Below are 18,659 nucleotides of genomic sequence, written 5' to 3' on the forward strand. Positions count from 1 at the left end.
GGGATTTACCCTCGGCTAATTCATATAAATAAACTTTTTTCTGCTGCTAATTGTCATCTTTTGTGCACCTTCTGCTGTATTTTTTACTTAATTTTATCAGTTGTTAATTTTATCACAATATTAGTGTTTCCATACCGGATCTAACTTTTGCCCAAATTTATTATGACTTCTTTTTAAGGGGAACAGAGTGGACAAGGGCTTTGTGTCACAGTCACTCTCCTACCTCCTAATCCTTCTACAAACACATTCAGCTGTCAGTCACTTCTTTGTGGTAAACGCCCAGTTTCCTGTGGCAGTGACCTGCAAATCACCACAAAGTTATGCTCACTTCTTCAGACACACTCGCATGCACACACTCCAAGCACCCAGTAAATTACCCAGTGTGTCATTACGCAAGTCGGTACTAAATGAGCCTTTTTAATCGGCTGTCGCTTTATTTCAGTGTTTGTTATTTCAAATCCAGACCGTGTGAAACACAAGCTGGGAAACAGAGGAAAATCTGTGGGACAAAATTGTTTAGCTGCTGGAGTTACAGTTGAAGTTGCTTCATGATTGCTGAGATTTTTGATGTCAGCGTCACCAGATCCCCATCCAGCCTCTGGCTGCAACTTCTCAAGTGCTCACTTTTTCATGAATACTCTTAGAAATATATGGTCCTCTGTGGTTTCTTATCAAACAGCTCCTGCGGGCTCGTCTCTGAGAAAAAGTTTCTCTTTGTAGTGCCTATAGTTGAAGAATGCACAACATGTTGTATGGAAGGGCTGAGAGCTGCATTATGATAGCAAATGTGGTCATACATATTTAGTTTTTTGTTTCCTTTTTGCAAAATATTATCCACACAGTTATCTAGTTTTGGGTAAAGAAAAAATATATATTTCTAATGAGACTCTACCAAGAAAAATATGTTAGTAGCCACCAAACTAAATTTGAATTATTAAAAAAAATCACCAAGTATGTAAAATTAGGGTTCAAAATCGAGCAGTATTCTCTGCTCTGAGAGACTGGGGGTGTGTCTGCTGAAGGAGTTTAAACTACGGTTAGACATTAGATCTCAGTATTTATGGTTTAATGTGTCGTTCTGTTCACGCTGTGTGTGAGGGGTGAGTTTGCTATGTTTTACAAGCCCTCTTAGCTCTTTCATTGTGATAAATTTGTGAATAAATAAGTCTGTTAAATGCCACAATCATTTAAACACAAGCAGAATATCAGCTATAAACCTGCCTTTAAGTTGTTTTAGCCCAAATCAGCTACTCGGCACGCTGGCAGTTACTGTTCACTGTTTTGAGTGTCAGCTTTGACGCTAACGATAGCTGCTATTAGCTGCTGATCCAGAGGCTCTCTCAGCCTTCGACTCTCATTTGGCTCAGGGTGTGTTTGTTACTGTGCTACCGGTGAAGCTGTTGACAAGAGTCTGTAGTTGCGTGGCGGCTCGCTGCTCGGCTCAGGAGATTCGCGTTCTTTGTGCCGCTGAGTTAGCTGCTAACAAGAGTCTGTTGCTTCACAGTGGCTCATTCTTTGTTTTTATATAGAACGGGAGAGATTATGTTAAAGATGGCTCTGTCAAACAGGCTTTTGGGCCCATCCAAAAGCTCCTGTACACAGAAATGGTAAATAACAGTTTAACGGTCTAATGCCACAATTCAGTCCTACACAGTTTTCTAACATTTATATGTGTTTAGAAATAAATTACTGATTTTTCTTTACCCTGACTGTAATTACATGTGCATTGTTAAGGAAAGACCTTCTGTCCTTTAGAAGAGTGTCTGTCATAAAAAAATCCTATTTATGTTTCAGCTTTTGCTGTCTGGCTTTGAATGCAGCCCTTGTTTGAAATGGCTTTGATATTTTTGAATAAGATCATTACTTATTGAGTTAGCCGTATTATTTCTTTGCTATTCATAGACTAAAACCTGAACACAACAAGACAGCTCACCACACATCTGCTGTCTACTGTTCGCCACCAACTCCAATTTTAGCAAGAATTGATTAAGTTAGCTTGCTCATGGACACAGCTGTTGAGCAAGTTCAGTCTTCCACTTGACCCTTTCAAAATACATTGCCAGCTTTTTAGCATTTACACACACTGAGTTTAAAGTCAAAGAAGCAGCTTTTCTAGCATGTGTCCAAGTGTTTGCACAAGTTTGATCTGGAAATAAGTCAATACATCATATGCAATGGGAGTAAGTAATACCTCACTGTTTACATAATTGCCAAGAAGTTTGACACAGAGCAGCAAAAGAAAATCCTCCCAGTTATTGAACTTTACTACAGAATCCCATTCGGTTGGGATATTTGGGTCATATTTGGATCTGTTTACTTGGACGCAAAATGTTTGGGAGTCCCTGTTACAGGCTGTCCCCACCCTGAGGGAGGATATTATTGTTCCACAAGCAATAACTCATTTCTGATATCTGGAAAATATTCTTTAGTATGGCTACGCTGATATTAATTGTATGCGAATGTGACCTTGATCAGCACTGCAGGTGTGTCCTCCCCAGAGTAAAACTGTCAAAGGAGGAGATTGCTGTGTCCTTTCTTAGAGAGTGTCTGTGTCTGTGTGTGTGTGTGTGTGTGTGTGTGTGTGTGTGTGTGTGTGTGTGTGTGTGTGTGTGTGTGTGCGTGCGTGCGTGCGTGCGTGCGTGCGTGCGTGCGTGCGTGCGTGCGTGCGTGCGTGCGTGCGTGCGTGCGTGCGTGCGTGCGTGCGTGCGTGCGTGTGCACATGGGTGGGTGGAGTTGCCTCACCAGGAGAGCAGAGATGGCACTGTCCCAAAAACACAGGAAGCTGCAGGGTGGGTTTAGAGGGGGTGTTTTGCTACAAATGGGAGAGGATCGTGAGAACAAGTGTTTCCGTGTGTGTGTGTGTGTGTGTGTGTGTGTGTGTGTGTGTGTGTGTGTGTGTGTGTGTGTGTGTGTGTGTGTGTGTGTGTGTGTGTGTGTGTGTGTGTGTGTGTGTGTGTGTTCATTTGTTTGTAGTCATGCATGTTTAATATGAATAAGTCTGTAGTGAGTCTGAGCATTTAAAAGGATGCATACATATATATATTAAGAACTTTACATTGTCTGAATGTGTGCATGTTGTGGATATCAGCACACTGTATTTGTGTTTTGGTGTGAGAGGGATAGAGAGAGAGAGAGTGCTTGGGACAATCAGGGCGAAGAGGAAACGGTGACACCCAGAGAGAGAAAGAGAGAGAGAGGGAGGGAGAGAGATAGAGAGAGACAGAGAGAGAGAGAGGGAAGGGCTTTGGCTGTGGCCCTCTGAAGGAGAGAGAGGCACAGAAACAAAGAGAGAGAGAACCTGGGAACAGGAGAGGAGAGCTCAGCTCAGGTTGCATCCAACAAAGAGTCTGTCTGAGAGCAGAGGGTAGAGAGGGAGGACGACTGAGAAGATGGGGAGAGAGTGAAAGGTAGAGAAGAAGAGAGAGAGGGACTGATCGAGGAAAAGCAGGTGAAGGAGGGAAGATATTGAAGGAAGCCTTTGAAAGGGAGCAAAAGGTGAAGAGTGAAAGTTGGAGTAATCTGACAGGCAAGACGTACGAAAGCCAAACACGAAACCTGGAGGTGTCACATTTCTGTCGAGCAGGTATCCTGATTTTCATGTTGTGTGTTGCTGGTCTGTGTGTTTATGGTGTGTGTGTTTGCATGTGTGTATGCAAGGAAAGGAGATGAATCCATCCTCTTCAAATTAGTAAAACAGGAGTCTTGTCATCTCTCTTCTCTGGCCAACATGTGTGTTTGTGTGTTTCCCTGACAGAGACCTTGAAAGAGTTGTTCATTTGTGTGTGTGTGTGTGTGTGTGTGTGTGTGGGTGTGTGTGTGTGTGAGTGAGTGAGTGTGAGAAAGAGAGAGAGTCAGAGACTTCATTTGCAGTAAATAAAGAGGACGTTGACCTCGTGTAATTTTCTGTGAATAATTTTCTTGTAGTTCTATCTTTGTGAGGACCCATTTGAATTTGACACCTTATAAGGACATTTTTTATCAGATATGTTTGACCTTAGCACGGTTCCCACATTCATGAAATTCCTTCAAAAACTGTGAAATTAGAATAACTGGCCTGGAAATGTTTTGGTATTAACATAAAGTTTTGGAGGAGTTTTGAATATACATTGTTTTAGGTAGGCCTATTGTTTAAAATGTATTCAGAAAAATCCCCAATCATGTCTACCATTGCACAAAGTATGTTGCATTTAAATTCTAGTGCTGCGCTGTGTGACACTTGATCGGATCTTTGGTTATCTATCCTCCAAAACGTGCATGGATTTGATGTTTTGCAGAGTACCTGTTTTTTCCAGTCTGATCTTTTTACATATGAAACTCGTTGGCAGTTGGTCTAATTTGTAAGTGAAGATAGCAAGTGCTAGCAGTTTGCACATTCAAAAATATCCAGGAAAAATGTGTTCTTATACCAACCCTTTTGAAATTCTTAAATAAAGTCAGAGTAATAAGGTAAAATATTATGGAAAAGTTTAGAAAATGTATTAGCTAAAATGTGTGTGAGGCCGGCCTTAGGTCTAAAGTTTATGGCTAGAGTTTGGTTTAAGATGTAAATAGGGTTGAAATTTGGAAGTCTTTGAGTCAGTGAGAATTGATGGGCAGACTTTATGATCATTAAAGTGTGTTCACGTATGTGTCCATTAAATTAACGTGTGTACCTGTTTGAAGAGCCAGACTTATGACGTATGATTTTAAGTGAATTGGAGAGAGTGTGTGAGGACATTTTTTGACTTCCAGAAATGCTGGTCCATTTCTGTCGGTCCTATCAGATATGTTTGTTGAAAATAAGGTTTAAATTTGGGAAGTCAATGAGTCAACGAGAATGGACGTATAAAATTTCTTATCAATAAAGGGTGTACATGTTTTGACAATGCCTAATGAGCCAGACTTTATTTTCTCTGTGTGGTGTCAGTAGTGCATTTCATATTTTATCCGTATGATTTTCAGTGAATTGGAAAGAGTGTGTGCGTCATGGGTGTGTTTGAGTTAAGACCTTGTGCAGTTAATGGACCCGACCTCGCGCTGCCTTCTGTCGCTGCCAACAGCTTATTTATCCTCACGAAATTCTGTGTGTGTGTTGTGTGCAGGACAACCTCAGTGTGTTTCTGCGCGGCTGTGAGGAGTTGGGACTAAAAGGCTCCCAGCTGTTTGACCCTGGAGACCTGCAGGACACATCGACACGCCCCACCGCCAAGTAAGTCTCAAAGCTTCAGTGTTACCTTACTGCCCAACGGGTGTTTCTTTTCATCGTGTTTCACTGTATCCACCATTTGAAAAAGATGTGCTCTAACTCCTTGTGGGAAAATGATTGCTCCTTATGAAAGGGGTCAATGTGTTCATCTGCTGGACTACTGGACCAATCAGCCTAATAGTTTGTCTGCACATTTACAGCTATTTGCTAAAGGACCTTTCATGGCTGCAGTGATCTAAAGTTTTTGATAACCCTGTTTTGGTGACTGCTATGTTTTATTCGAAAGCAAACTCCTCACCCCTCCTAACCTGTACGCAAGGGCTGCAAGTGATCAACAAAATAACACAGCAAAAAGGCATTTCTGGCAATCAGCTTGGCTAAAAACAAGCCAAGCTAATTTGTTGGAGGCAACTTGTTGCTTGAAAATGACATCTATAGAAAAATTTTGTGTCATTTTTAACTGGAGCATCTGCAGATTAATTGCATACCTGATATGTTATAATCCACCTACGTTAGGCATGATATGAGATTAAGATATCCCTGGTTCTGTTAATTTTTCCCGCCATCTTAGCTGCAAGGGGAACTGGGAGGGACAATCGTGTGACTCAATTGTGACATTTGCTTGTGAGTGAAGAGAGAGGTAGAGAAGGGTTTTATTGAAAATTGTTTCCGAGGATTGTCTCCATATAGCCTGTCTACTCCTGTTACGCCTCGAAAATGTAAACCTCATGTTGTCTCCCCTTTATCCCTCTATCATCATGCTTAGTTGCTCAACACACAGCCTTCCCTGCACTCTCTGTTCCTCCATTACTTGCCCACAGACGTACCTGGCAAAGATCTGCACTCTACTAAGTGAACTATACAGTTCAATTAAAAAAACTGAATTATGAATGCAGATGCTGGATTTAAAAATCTCATCCCAGCGTCCACTTACAGTTGTGCAGGAGCTTTAAGGACTTATCTTCCAGTTGACCTGAGTGTTGGGTTCAAAGTTCAGTCAAAATGATTTCACACCAGTGTCTGTTTAGTAGCTCTGTTTCTGGAGTTTATGTATTTTTTAGACATTTTGATACTACTTTACGGCCTGTATTTGGATAAGTGGATGGACCAAGTGTTGTGTTGAGGATGAACCCTTCAGTTGTGTGTTTTTAGACGGCGTGTCTGTGTCACTCGTTATGTTTCTCTCCATCAGTCACCCCGTCTTTCATTCTCTGCATCACACAATCACTCAGTTCACTGCTTACACAAATAACTAACTGAGAGTCAATGGAAGTTTGTAGAGCCTGTGTCAGTGAAGCAACAATACCATATCTGTTTGACACAACTGGTCTCTGTCCAAAGACAACACTCAGTCGCTGAACCGTGACTCCTACTTTGTTGCTTGGTAACAAAGACAAGTGCATGTAGTTGTTTCATATATGTATATATTTATATACTGTTTGTGTGGGTGTGTCAGCGTGTGTGTGGCATGTGCTGTCCTCGTGCTTCGACAGGGTTTCATTCACAGAAGGTTCGAGAAAGGTGCTGCTGGAGATGGTGGGAGAGAGGGGGGGGGCAGAGCTAATCTTAGCTGGTCTCAGGAGGAGCTGCTTGACTGGTTCTGTCAGGACAAGGATTTCTTTCAAAGCATTGTGGGGTGTGCGTGCGTGTGTGTGTGTGCGTGCGTGTGTTTGTGTACACTATTGTTAAAGTGCCTCTGTTTCTGAGCATGTGTGCAACCATCACCCCGTTGCACGAATGTAGCTCCAGTTTTAACAGAGATGCATTTTCAGTCATTTTCTTCTCACCCCTGTTTGTGCCTCTTTTAAATGTATTCAGTCATGATGTGATTTTTTTAAATTTATTTGTATTTATTTATTTATTTATTTTTTACAGTTTTTAATAATAGTAATGATAATAATACATTTCATTTATAGCGTTATAGTGTTTAACATTGACTGGTAACACATAGGAGACCCTAAATAAAACATGGAGTTGACATTTAAGTTACTACTATTACATTTATTTATTGAGCACTTTTCACATTGACCTGTACAATGCCGTTTTAAGACAGATAACAACGAACCCACAGTTGCATTTTTTTCCATGTCTCACCTGCATATTGTTTTAGCATGTGTACATTTTTCCACATGAAGCCCTTTATAACCATATTTTGTTTATTTGGGACGTGTCTGCTGTCTCACCTTAGTGGCAAGCAGATGTTACAAAGCAGCTGCCTTTTGGAAAGTTAGTTTAGACTGACGGTGTATTTTAGGAACACCTCCTACTTTAGTTTGACACAAGGCCTGTTGTGCTTATCGAATCTTGTCTATGAATTTGAGCAGATGACAGATTGTTAAATACTGTTTGTTTTTTTGTTTTTTTTTCCCCATGAAACAGTAGTTTGAATTTCAAATCTAAATCCACAACCGTAATGTGTGTGAAAATGTTCATTACAAACAGATACTGCAATAAGAAAGGCACAGGAACCAAATCAAAGCGTCATCTCAACTGTAATGAATCATATTTTTCTGTGGAAGATGATTTTCATACTGAGCAAATACTCACTCACTCTAGAAATATCACTGTGAGTAATCTATATACACTAAACTGAAAAGGAAACATTGGAGTCATTGTTTAAGAGGCCCTGTGCTATTTCCACTTGTTATGTAACTTTCTGCCGTACAGGATGCGATTTTCTTGCAGTTTGTACCCATGACAGGAAGCAGTTTCGATGCGTCTCCCCTCAGAGTCTCCGGACAGGTGTTTACTCGTCTAGGAAACAGCTTTAGACAGGGAGGCGTGAAGACAGACAGGTTCTGATACACTATGAGCTCAGGCCTGAAATATCTCCTGTTCCTCTGTGTCTTAATGGAAACGGATCGATTTCCAAGATAAGTGACAGTGTGCCAGGCAGAGTCAGTGAGAGGAGAGCAGACAGACGCTGTGTTTCCATGCAGCTGTCGAGCAAATTTTACACAAAGTTTTGAGATGCTGCAAAAAGTAAACTAGATTAAAAAAAGGTTTCCCTCAGCTGTGGAGGAAAAAATATAATGGAAATGCAACAAGAGAACACAAGCCCCTCTTTCATTTTACTATTGAGTTACTCATACTCTTTACAGTCTGCAAGTAGCCGGAAATATATCTAAATATATATATATATGTGATAATATTAACAGCAATTAATAGCAACAATAACAACTTAACCTAATTTTAGGAATAACAAAGGCTGGATTAAAGTAATAACAAGCAAATAATTTCGACTGTCTTGCTTTGTACTGTTTTATAGATGAAAACTTTGCTTGCTGGTACATTCGCCATTAGCTTTTTTACACTTATTAACAGTAATAGTTGGTAGAATTTTAATTTTTAAAGGAAGAAAAATATAAATCAAAAGTTTGTCATTTAATTCTTCATGAAATCTGTCCTCTCATTCTATAAAAGTTTTATCAAACAAAGAACAAACTTATTGTAAACTTGGAAAAATTACAAATTTTCCTCTTAGTATAAGTTATGCTGTTGATCTTAGACAGTATGATGACTCAGTATTATATTTTATACCTTTATTATTATCATTACTAGTATTATTATTTTTACTTTAATTTACTTATTTTTTAATTTATTTTAATTTTATTTATTAATTCATTTACTTTTTATTCATTTATTTTTACTAAGTCATTTACTTTTTATTGATTTATTTTTTATGTAATTTTGATGTCTGTTTAGTTACCAAGGCCTCTTGCTGTTATCCACTGCTGTCACCCACCTGCATTCACTCAACAGTCACAATAGAGTGACACCCAAGTTTTGACAAGTCTTTTTTAACCTCGTTCAGTTGCATTAGTCCCTGCTCCAAGCATGACCGCCTGAAGTTAATTTTTCCCTCCTATTATATATTTATAACTTGGAAGAAGAGAAAATAAAAGGAGGGTGAGAGTAAAACATAGCTGTTTTATATCTCCAGATTAATATGGTTTTAACACTACTGTTTTGAAATTGTACATCTTTGACATTTATGTTTCTGTTTGTCATTAATACTGTATGAAAAAAATCACATACGGTGACTCTGATAAAGACAAAAAAGTGAGACAGGAAGTAGATGGCAGAACATGCCCCTAAATGCGATCTAATACCTTGTGGAATCTGTCCTTCAGGTTTGCTTTTACAAGCTTTCATCAGAGAGGAGCAGCCTGTCTCTGTGTTTATATTGTCATTTGACAGAAAGTGATGATGATGAGGAGGAGGGTTTAGAGATCATCCCCTCCAGCTACTTTCACCTTGCTCTTCTCCCCCTCTTTCCCCCTCTCTCTCTGTCAGGTCCCCGCTGTCATGGAAAACACACGCAACTGCAATTTGGGTGTCTGTTACGTGTTGAGTGAGTTGGGCTTTGTGACCCTCAGGCCTTGGAAAATAGTGAAAAACAGTTTCATAATTTAACTCAGGATTCATTATTCAAAATTAAAATAAAATGCTCATTAGTTTTCTCTGTTTGATAAATGTGACTCTTATATTTAGCAGATGTTGTGGTTTTTTTCTGACAAAGTTATGCTATAATGTAACCAAATCCAAACCTCTCATAGTTTCTTAAAAATTAGTTCCATTTTCCATAAAGCATTAAATTTCCCACACAGGATCATGCAGTACTTAATCTTATAAGCATTTTTGTATCCATATAAGATTTTCTGCTTTTATGTTTACTTGGATCCCCTGCAGATAAAGCCACAGTGCAAGAGGCTATAAAGTGAGGACCTGTTAAGCTGGAATTATGTTTCTCCAAACCCTCAGATAACGGTGTTGTGGGTAACCACAGGTCACAGAGGAAACAGCTGCCCGCAGATCAACAACGTGTCAAGGTCATTGGTTGATTAAGCTTTGTTGGAGCTGTATTTAGTATATAGTGTAAGATGTACTCAAGTTATAGTGATAATAATTATGACAATTTCAATAATAACTTTCTTTATATAGCACTTTTAAAAACATGTTTACAAAGTGCTTGAACAGATAAAGCAAAGGCCAAAACTCTGTTTAATAAAATAAACATCAACAAATGTGCCAAACAGACAAGGTCTAGAAAAGTCAAATAAAAAGGCAAGAACAAAACGCAAACGCAAAAGGTTAACATAAAGGCAGATTGGGGCGCCCGGTGGCTCAGTGGGTGGAGCGAGCGCCCTTGTGCAGGCCGCGGGTTCAGTTTGCGTGTCGCCCCCTTTCTTGCTGCCCCTTTCATGCTTTCTCTGTCCTATCGATTAAAGGCATAAACAGTCCAAAAAAATCTTTAAAAAAACAGTAAAGCAGATAGAAGGAACAAAAATGTTATAAAAAAGGCAGATCTCAAAATTAGTTAAGGCACTAAATGAAGTTTTAAAAAATCTTCGAATAATAAATGCAATAAAGGACAATAAAAAAAGATAAAAAAGACGGCATCACATCAGTGAGGATAAAACAAAGATGAGAAGATAAAAACAGATGCATAAGAGATAGATGAACATTAAAAATAAAAATGGTAAGACCAGGGCATCAGAAGGATAAAAAGTCAACATATTTTCCAATTAAAGGTTATTTATTTTCCAAATATTGTAGCCTGTATTCCATGTAAAGCAAACCCATACATGTCAACGTGTGTATTATAGATAATTGGTTGTCTTTAAAAGGCTATCTGCTATCCATGTATAGTGAATTAAATAGCCATAAAAATAAAAAGATTTTTTAGATAATGGGGGAAACATGTTCAAACCATCATATTTTCCAGCTGACCAAACGTTCAAAATGTGGCCGCCAGCCACCTTAAAACCAGCATCAGAGAGAGAAACCACATCCCTCCCATCCTGGCTCCTCTCCATTGGCTCCTTTTCAAACCCGTATCAGTTTTGAGCATTTATTGATCGCCTGTACGGCTGGTGTTGGGCTAGCACTTGGTTATATTGCAGAGCATTTAACTCAATCAGCCTGAGCGCAGATGTAGAGCTTTTTTTGGTCACAATCCAAGCTGAAGCCTGAGGATGACCAGGCGACCGAAAAGAGTGCTTTAAATCTGATCCTTCTTGTCTTAAACTCAGGACACTTTTTAAGACTTCAAACTTGTGTTTTTGGGAATGTTGCTACATTATAAGCATTTTTATCTTGAAAAGTGTGAAGCTGTTGTATGATCTTTCCTTCAGATACACCTGTGGCTTTATTCATATTATGTGATATGAATCAGGATAACCACGCCCAAATCAACCCAGCTTCAGGAAACTGTGACAAAAACTCAAATGACAACATTTAAAATTTGGATTGAGGCTAATGTCTGATCAATGTTATGCTATTTATTATGCATGTAAGACCCTTGATTACATATTAAGAACATTTTGAGTGATTTGGGTTCCCAGAGTCTTTAAAAATGAAAATATTGTCCTCAGGATATGATTGCTTGTGTTTTTATCATTCGTAACATTCGTACTTTCTTAAATGTTTTAAGGTTTTTCGGGCATTCTTCCCTTTTAAAATGATTAGGGGAATGTTAAAACTTGACACAAATTCAAATTTTTTTTTATTTCAAGCATTTTCGATTTAATGTTGTTTTACGTCTCAGTGACGGTATTTTAGTCTGTCTCTGGTGCTGCTGCATCTCCATCTCTCAGCCTAGAAGTTTCCACAACACAAGTGTGTGTCAGGGTCAGTTTTACAACTGCGTCATTCCACTTCCCATTTATAGCTTTAAGCGGTGATCCACAAGATCCACAACTTTTCATTTTGGCAACATTTGTGGTGCTAAATGGCTTCTGCTGTGGTGTTTTGCACTGCACCTCCCAGAGACCACTTGGCAGTCAAACCGCCACTGAGACATCTGTCTCGTCGAACTGATGCGTGCCGGTGCAAAATGGTAGATGTAGAAAGGTGCCCTTGCTCTTTATATTTCAGGTAGCTGAAGACAAACTGCAGCTAGTAAACATAACTGCTGGAAATATTAAATAAATACATCACCTAACACGCTGAGCCCAGAGATGCGAGTTTTGAGTCTGTTAGTTCTCCTGCGTGGGCTTCACTCACTGCAGATCCCTCTACTGTATATTAAAAAGTTTTGTTTTTGCTGCTGTTTTGCATGAATCTGTGGGAGTTTGTTCGGTTTAAAAGCTGTCTGCTGTTGTATTTATGTAAGATGTTTCATTAAATAACACCAGAAGTCAGTGTCTCACTCTCTCTCCCTCTCTGTCTCGCTCTCCCAGGGGAAGTGACTGCAGCCGAAAGCTCAAGAATGTAAGTGCTACTTGTGGATTACATTTGTTTGTGTGCTAAATGGCATGTTTGGATGCATACTGTGATTATGGTCAAGTGTTTCTGTTTGTGCTGCAGTTGTCACACTCGTTTCCTTCAGCTGCTCTTCTGTCTTTTCCAGCTCCACCAGGTCTGTTCACACTACACTCAGCTTTTTCACTTGTATCTATCCCATGTGGTCTTCTCCACCAAATCTGTCAATTTCATGCCATCTATCTTTCAGCTCTGCGTATTCTGTCGGTGGTCTGACATTTTACAACTTAATTTTCCTATTCTATTTATCTTCTCTTTCTTCTGTATCTAGCTGTTCTTCTTACTATGTTATGAGTTTAATTTCAGTGTATTTGAACATCAGCGCTCCTTTAGCTCCTTTCTCAGTGCACAAATAATATACTAACTGTTGTTGAGAGGTAATTGGAAAGGTTGCGCTCAGCATTCACACAAGGGTCAAATGACTCTAAAGTAGTCAGCTCTGACTCCAATCTGCAGTGATGCAAATACAACATTCAGGTGGATGTGCTAATTTTATGCCCTTTTACAGATGAAATGCAGTGGCATGTCATCACAAAATATCGTCCATGTCCATTCAAGCAGTACTTGTTCAAAATTAGTCTCCACTGAGTTCAAAAGAGGGACTTAATAAGTAACAGATCTAAAGGCAAGACAGCTTTATTTGTACAGCACATTTCATACAACAGGGCATTTCAAAGTGTTTTACAGAGCAATAAAATAAAAAAAGTTAATAAAGAATATAGATTTGCAATAATAGTAAGGAGATAAGAAATATAAGGTAACAATAATTACCAAACAGAAGTAACCACTGTGACAATTTTAACGACTTCCAGTATAATGGTTTCTAGCCTGTCCCAGACGTTAAATGTGACACAGCAGAAAACCCTCCCCACACACACAGAAAGGCGTACTTGTCTGCTGCAGAGATGTGTACACAGCTCTAATCTACTGACAATGGGAAAGGAGTTTATTGCCTATTTTAGGGGGTTTTCCAATGTTAAAAAGACTTACACATGTTTATTTGGGTGGAAAAGGGCTATATTTTCTGCATATTCTAACACTGAATTTTTCATTTTCTGCTTATTTTAGTTCTATGTGTATTTGCTGTTCTCCCTTCTATTTATTCAGTTTCACAGCCCAAGTCTTATCTATTATTGATCAAATGCACATCAAAAATCTCTTCTTCTATTTCTATTAATGCTGCTTTAAGAAGTAGAGCACATACTGCTGGCCCTGCCCACTCTGCAGTCAAAGCAGGGCTTCTCTCTCTCTCTCTCTCTCTCTCTCTCTCTCTCTCTCTCTCTCTCTCTCTCTCTCTCTCTCTCTCTCTCTCTCTCTCTCTCTCTCTCTCTCTCTCTCTCTCTCTCTCTCTCTCTCTCTCTCTCTCTCTCTCTCTCTCTCTCTCTCTCTCTCTCTCCGTGATGCTGCTGTGCACCGTACAAGTTAATGTGTCTAGCTGCAGAGCTGGCCTGCTAGCTCATTTAGCTGACTACACACAGGGACTCTCTCAGCAACACAAGACAACATTTGCAGCAGCAAAAGCAAACGACCCGCAAACTCCCAGCAGCTGAAGGCTTTAGCCAGGACCTGCTACCATTATATGCTGCTATACTGTGGATCCATGACCCTGCAGGCTCAGACTGAGGACTAGGATCTCACAGCAGCTGTTTCTGCAGCACATCACATATTGAGAGGTGAAGGAACTGTACCGTGAGGAATTTGCTGAATTGGTGATGAAGGTGTTGTTTGGCAGATTGGATGTTGACGTAAAAAGAGGATGTTGCATGGACGGGTGGAAGATTTCAGGAGTCACAAGATGATTGTTTAGCAGCTGTGATGACTAGCATACAGATCTATATGTACCACTACAGGTCTGCGGCTTGTAGCGTGTGCATGTGTGGGCTTGTGTGTGTGTTTACACTGTAGGGGTATTTTGTGGGGTTGTTCATGCCAAACATGTTTGCATCACTTACGTGTGTGTGCACATGAAACAAAGAGGCGATTGTCGCTTTTTGCTGGAACCTCTTTGACAGGTCTTTCCACATCTGCCAGATCAGACAGCTGCTGAAACTGAAGAGGCAAAGCAAGTGTGACCCTGTGCATTACTTCACCGTCAGGCCTGCTGTTTATATTTCTGTCAGTCAAAACTCAGCTGACATGTTTTCTTTCAACTACTGTAGCCCGGTGCTCGTGTCCAAGTTTCGGTTTTTGTACAGTTGTTTGTTGCAGGTTTAGCGTTGCACGTCTGAATCATGCAGGGTACAGTTGGAACATGTTTTCCCATTCAGTTTGTGCAGTTGTGATCAATATAGATCCGTTTAAAGCACACTAGTAAGCAACTGAAACACATTTGGTGCTGACCCACTTCCAATGGGAGCTGGCACGGATATCATCATTATACTGGTGACACAGAAACAATAATCCCTGCTGCTCGGGTGTGCTAAAGTGTACAGATAATGAAGCAGAACCACAGCAGGTGCAGTGTTGTTTAGCGCTTTATTTGTAGATCAGTGGCATTCTGTGAAGTAGTAAGATGAGTTATCATGTGTGCATGAAGAAAAATGTCAAAGCTGTGATAGGGATATGGTGTCAGCTAACATCCGCTTTTGTTTTTTCTTTATTTTGTGTGCGTGTGTCCCTTTTTTTTCCTCATTCTGTGCCACCTACCTAAATTAAGACAGTCCATGAATGCAGCGCAGGTGAAACTCAGAGTTATTTTTAACCCTCAGCAGCAGTTTGAGTCGCTGCATAGATAATTGATCAGCTGATCCGGTTAGAGCTGATCATATCGATGAATGAGAGGAGAGGCAGAGTGCAGGGTTCCCACGAATCCTTATATTATGTATATTTTATATTTACCAAATTCCTCACCCTAACGTCAACAAAAAGGTCATATTTTGCATTATAATGTGTGTTTGCGCAAAATGACCAAAAAAAAAGTTCTTCATCTCATCTGCCTGGAAAAAATTTAAAACCTAAGCAATTTGGCTTGATTTCTTAAAAGAAAAAAAACAAATGGATAGAAAGCAAAGAGCAACTTAACAAGAAATGACCCCAAAATTAACAAGAAAAAATTAAAAAAGAAAATAACCTGAACTTTTTTTTTAATTTTCTTTTTGGTAGCCTAATTTCAAACACATAAATAAATATAAATATAGATACCTTTTATTTTTTCCTAGTCATTTGATCATTCTCTATGGATTGCCTCTCTTTTTTAAGCTAATTTTCAGGTCATTTTTTGTCACTTTTTACTGTTTTGGGGTTTTTTTGTTGTTTTTGTTTTGTTTTTTCAGTTTGCAAGACGATTTGCAGAGGTTGCTAATTACCTTTTTCCCAACCAATTTGCTCAGGTTTCAGAGTTTTAAATGCCTGTAAAAGGTGTCTAAACACAGCATAAGATAACTGATGTCTGTCCAGGTTTCAAAGGCTTAAGACACCCGGCACAATGAACAGTTAAGTTTCACTGCGCCTGGTGTTCTGCAGTGATAACAACACGCTGGTGACAACAGTACGCTCTGCACTCCGAGAGCGTGGTGCAATCAGTAACCACACAGTATATATATATTTCAAAAGCGCTTGAAAATCTATTTGTGGCAGCAGATGTTTTAATTGTTGCAGCCCGCCACAAATAAATGAATGTGTGGGAAACGCTGCGGTTTGATCTTCAATGATCTGGTGTCTGCTCTTTTGAAATGTCTTTTAGCAAAACATTACATTCCCTTCTGCTGTAAGAGATACAGCTTAATAAGGCTGTTTCTCTTTTTTTGGGCTTCAAAATAAAAATTTTTGAGAAATCTGCACATTATAACACAGAAAAGACTTCTTTTGAACAGCAGGCCAGTTCTTTTACTCTTCTTCAAAGTGTGTTTGAGCGGCGGCAGAGTGTTTACACTGACAGTATGACTGAAATAAACACATTAAGCCATGCTGAGCTCTCTTATCAAAGCAATCCCTGTGGAGTGCCGGTTGACATGGACACAGTAAATATAGCAGGGAACACTTGGCCAACAGTGCTAAAGGTGCAGCTCTGTGTGATCTCCCTCGGGTTACAGACAATCTGTACATTCTGCATTTTAGGCATTTAGCTGACACCAACCAGAGACACAACAAATGCAGCGAGCCTCACTTCCTCAGTCACTTTCAGCATTGCTTTAGGACGTTAGAAAACAAGGAAGAGTCAGAGGTGCAGTCTCCTTGAGCTACTGATGCTACAGGGTTACTGTGTTGTTGATTGACCTGATAATTTATGCACTCAGGGCTGAGCTAGCTAACATGCATATATGAATCAGCGTGACCCCTGGAGGGATGCTGTATTTTAGCCGGAGAAGTGCCTGCGAACAGTTTCAGGGTCAGAACAAAGGCTCAGTCTTGTCGTGTTTGTGCAGGAAGTATTAGCTAACATGTAACTTCTTTGAAGGAGGCTGGATTGCAGTGAGCAGAAAAACACATTTTTTTTTGCTGTTTAGGAAAAAAAAGTGAAAGAACCAGAGTCATGAACAGCTTCATGCACTTTTACCTTCTTTCAATAAGACCATGAGCTGGCAAAACATTATTTGTAACCATTTTACCTGTTTGGAAAACTAGTGAAAGGTTTCATATGTTTGCCTTGTTGTGGTTGATTAAATTGCACAAACGTTCCTATGAAAAACATTAAATAACAATAACCTAATGTTATGCAGTTTTACTCATTATGTGGCAGTCACTGGTTTAGAACAGCCAACTCAGGCTTCAAACAGATCGTCTCACTGTGCGTTCAATGACGTGTTTTCTTGACAGTGTAATGGACAGTCTGTTTGGATCCAAGGTGTCACTATGAAGACCTCTGACTGCAGGGAGGAAGTTGAGTTTAAGATTGCAGTCATGGTCACTGGATGACCTGTGTCGCCTTTGTTTTAAACAACCCTAAACGCTTCTCTCTTTCTTTTAGTGTTTCATGAATAAGATTACAGCTGAAGTTGTAATTTGTTAATGAGTTATGTAGTATAGCATGTTAGATTTTACAATTATGTTTAATACCCCACCCCTACTAGTTGGGTATCAATACTTGATAAATTTAAGGGATCAACAGAAATAATCCAAAACCAAAAAGTATTGAAACCTCTTTAACAATACCTGCATTTGATCCATTTTGTGTCTAGATCTTGAATAAAGGTAACAATAAAATGAAATACTGAATTGTTCATTATCACTATAAAGATGCTGCTAATGCAGGTCAGTATTAATATCGCAATTCTTAAACAATAAAAGCCCCAGTGACCAAATGGAGCCTGACTCTAATTGAACAATGAAACTTTGCACATGCGTGTCATTAATTTCACTTGGCACTTACATGGACTGTTGTACTTTGTTATATTTACAAACAAAATTTAATCTCATGATGATGTGTGACTGTTTTTGGTTTTGTTTTTATTTCTTTTAGGTTTTAATAACCATCTACTGGTTGGGTCGCGCTGCCAACGGCTGTACCTCCTACAACGGGCCCACGCTGGACCTGAAAGAGTTTGAGGCCCTGCTGTCACAGATGCGAAAGGTTGGTCAGTCATGTTTAATGAACGTCTCGACCTAAAAATATCACGAAAATGTAAAACTTAAAGTACAGGGAGAGTTTAGTCAGTAGTTGCTGTTGTGTTAAAATGTTTCCTCGCAGCCACAGCTGGTGTAAGGGGTAGAGAGGCGGTCCTACACTGGAGCACTTATTTCTTGAGGCATCCTTTGTGTGTGTGTTTTTAAATGTGCACAGACTTCTCAGAAATCATCTCAGGCAACATTTAAACCCCCCACCCGAAGTCCATGGATGACCTCTGTTAAATTTGGCTCTTGTGTCAATCATCTTAACCTGGTCCCACCCCTTTACTGATCCAAAGGGACAAAGAAAAGTTAACATAAGCAGGCCCTCAAGACGCACACACAGACACACACGTGCGCACTCTATGACATCCACTCATAACCATGATGTCACCCCCATGCGATTTATTCCACTATGTGACGTCCCTCTGCTGTTCCATAAAAGTGAGAAATTACCGCCAACTCAGCAAAATAACTTTCCCAGATGTTCACACATTGCCGCTGACCAAAACAAAGCCACGTAACTATGAAACCAAACAAAAAAAAAAACAGTTGAATAATAAAATGAGGAATGAAAATCAAGGAAAACACATCAGGTACACATGTAAGATTAAATTTGCGCTGCCCAGTTTACATTTAATGCTTATGAAAGGGAAGTTGGACC

The 18,659-nt window shown here is 39.6% G+C and overlaps 1 protein-coding gene across 13 annotated transcripts in view; it reads left to right on the forward strand.

Moving 5' to 3' along the window:
* LOC121948553 (LIM and calponin homology domains-containing protein 1-like) overlaps positions 1-18,659 on the forward strand; it is a 113,879-nt gene that overhangs the window by 55,274 nt on the left and 39,946 nt on the right. For 11 of the 13 annotated variants that reach the window (XM_088080789.1, XM_088080791.1, XM_042493973.2 and 8 more), the window contains 3 exons: positions 5,082-5,188; positions 12,370-12,400; positions 17,850-17,960. In XM_088080789.1, the coding sequence (XP_087936915.1) occupies positions 5,082-5,188; positions 12,370-12,400; positions 17,850-17,960 (249 nt within the window). Of the gene's footprint in view, positions 1-3,236; positions 3,584-5,081; positions 5,189-12,369; positions 12,401-13,909; positions 14,125-17,849; positions 17,961-18,659 lie in introns of those variants that run through there. The other 2 variants (XM_088080793.1, XM_042493977.2) reach the window with 2 other exon arrangements.

The sequence above is a fragment of the Plectropomus leopardus genome, chromosome 8 (genome assembly GCF_026936395.1).
Source record: "Plectropomus leopardus strain MGB_pleo_1.0 chromosome 8, ASM2693639v1, whole genome shotgun sequence".
NCBI lineage: Eukaryota > Metazoa > Chordata > Actinopteri > Perciformes > Serranidae > Plectropomus > Plectropomus leopardus.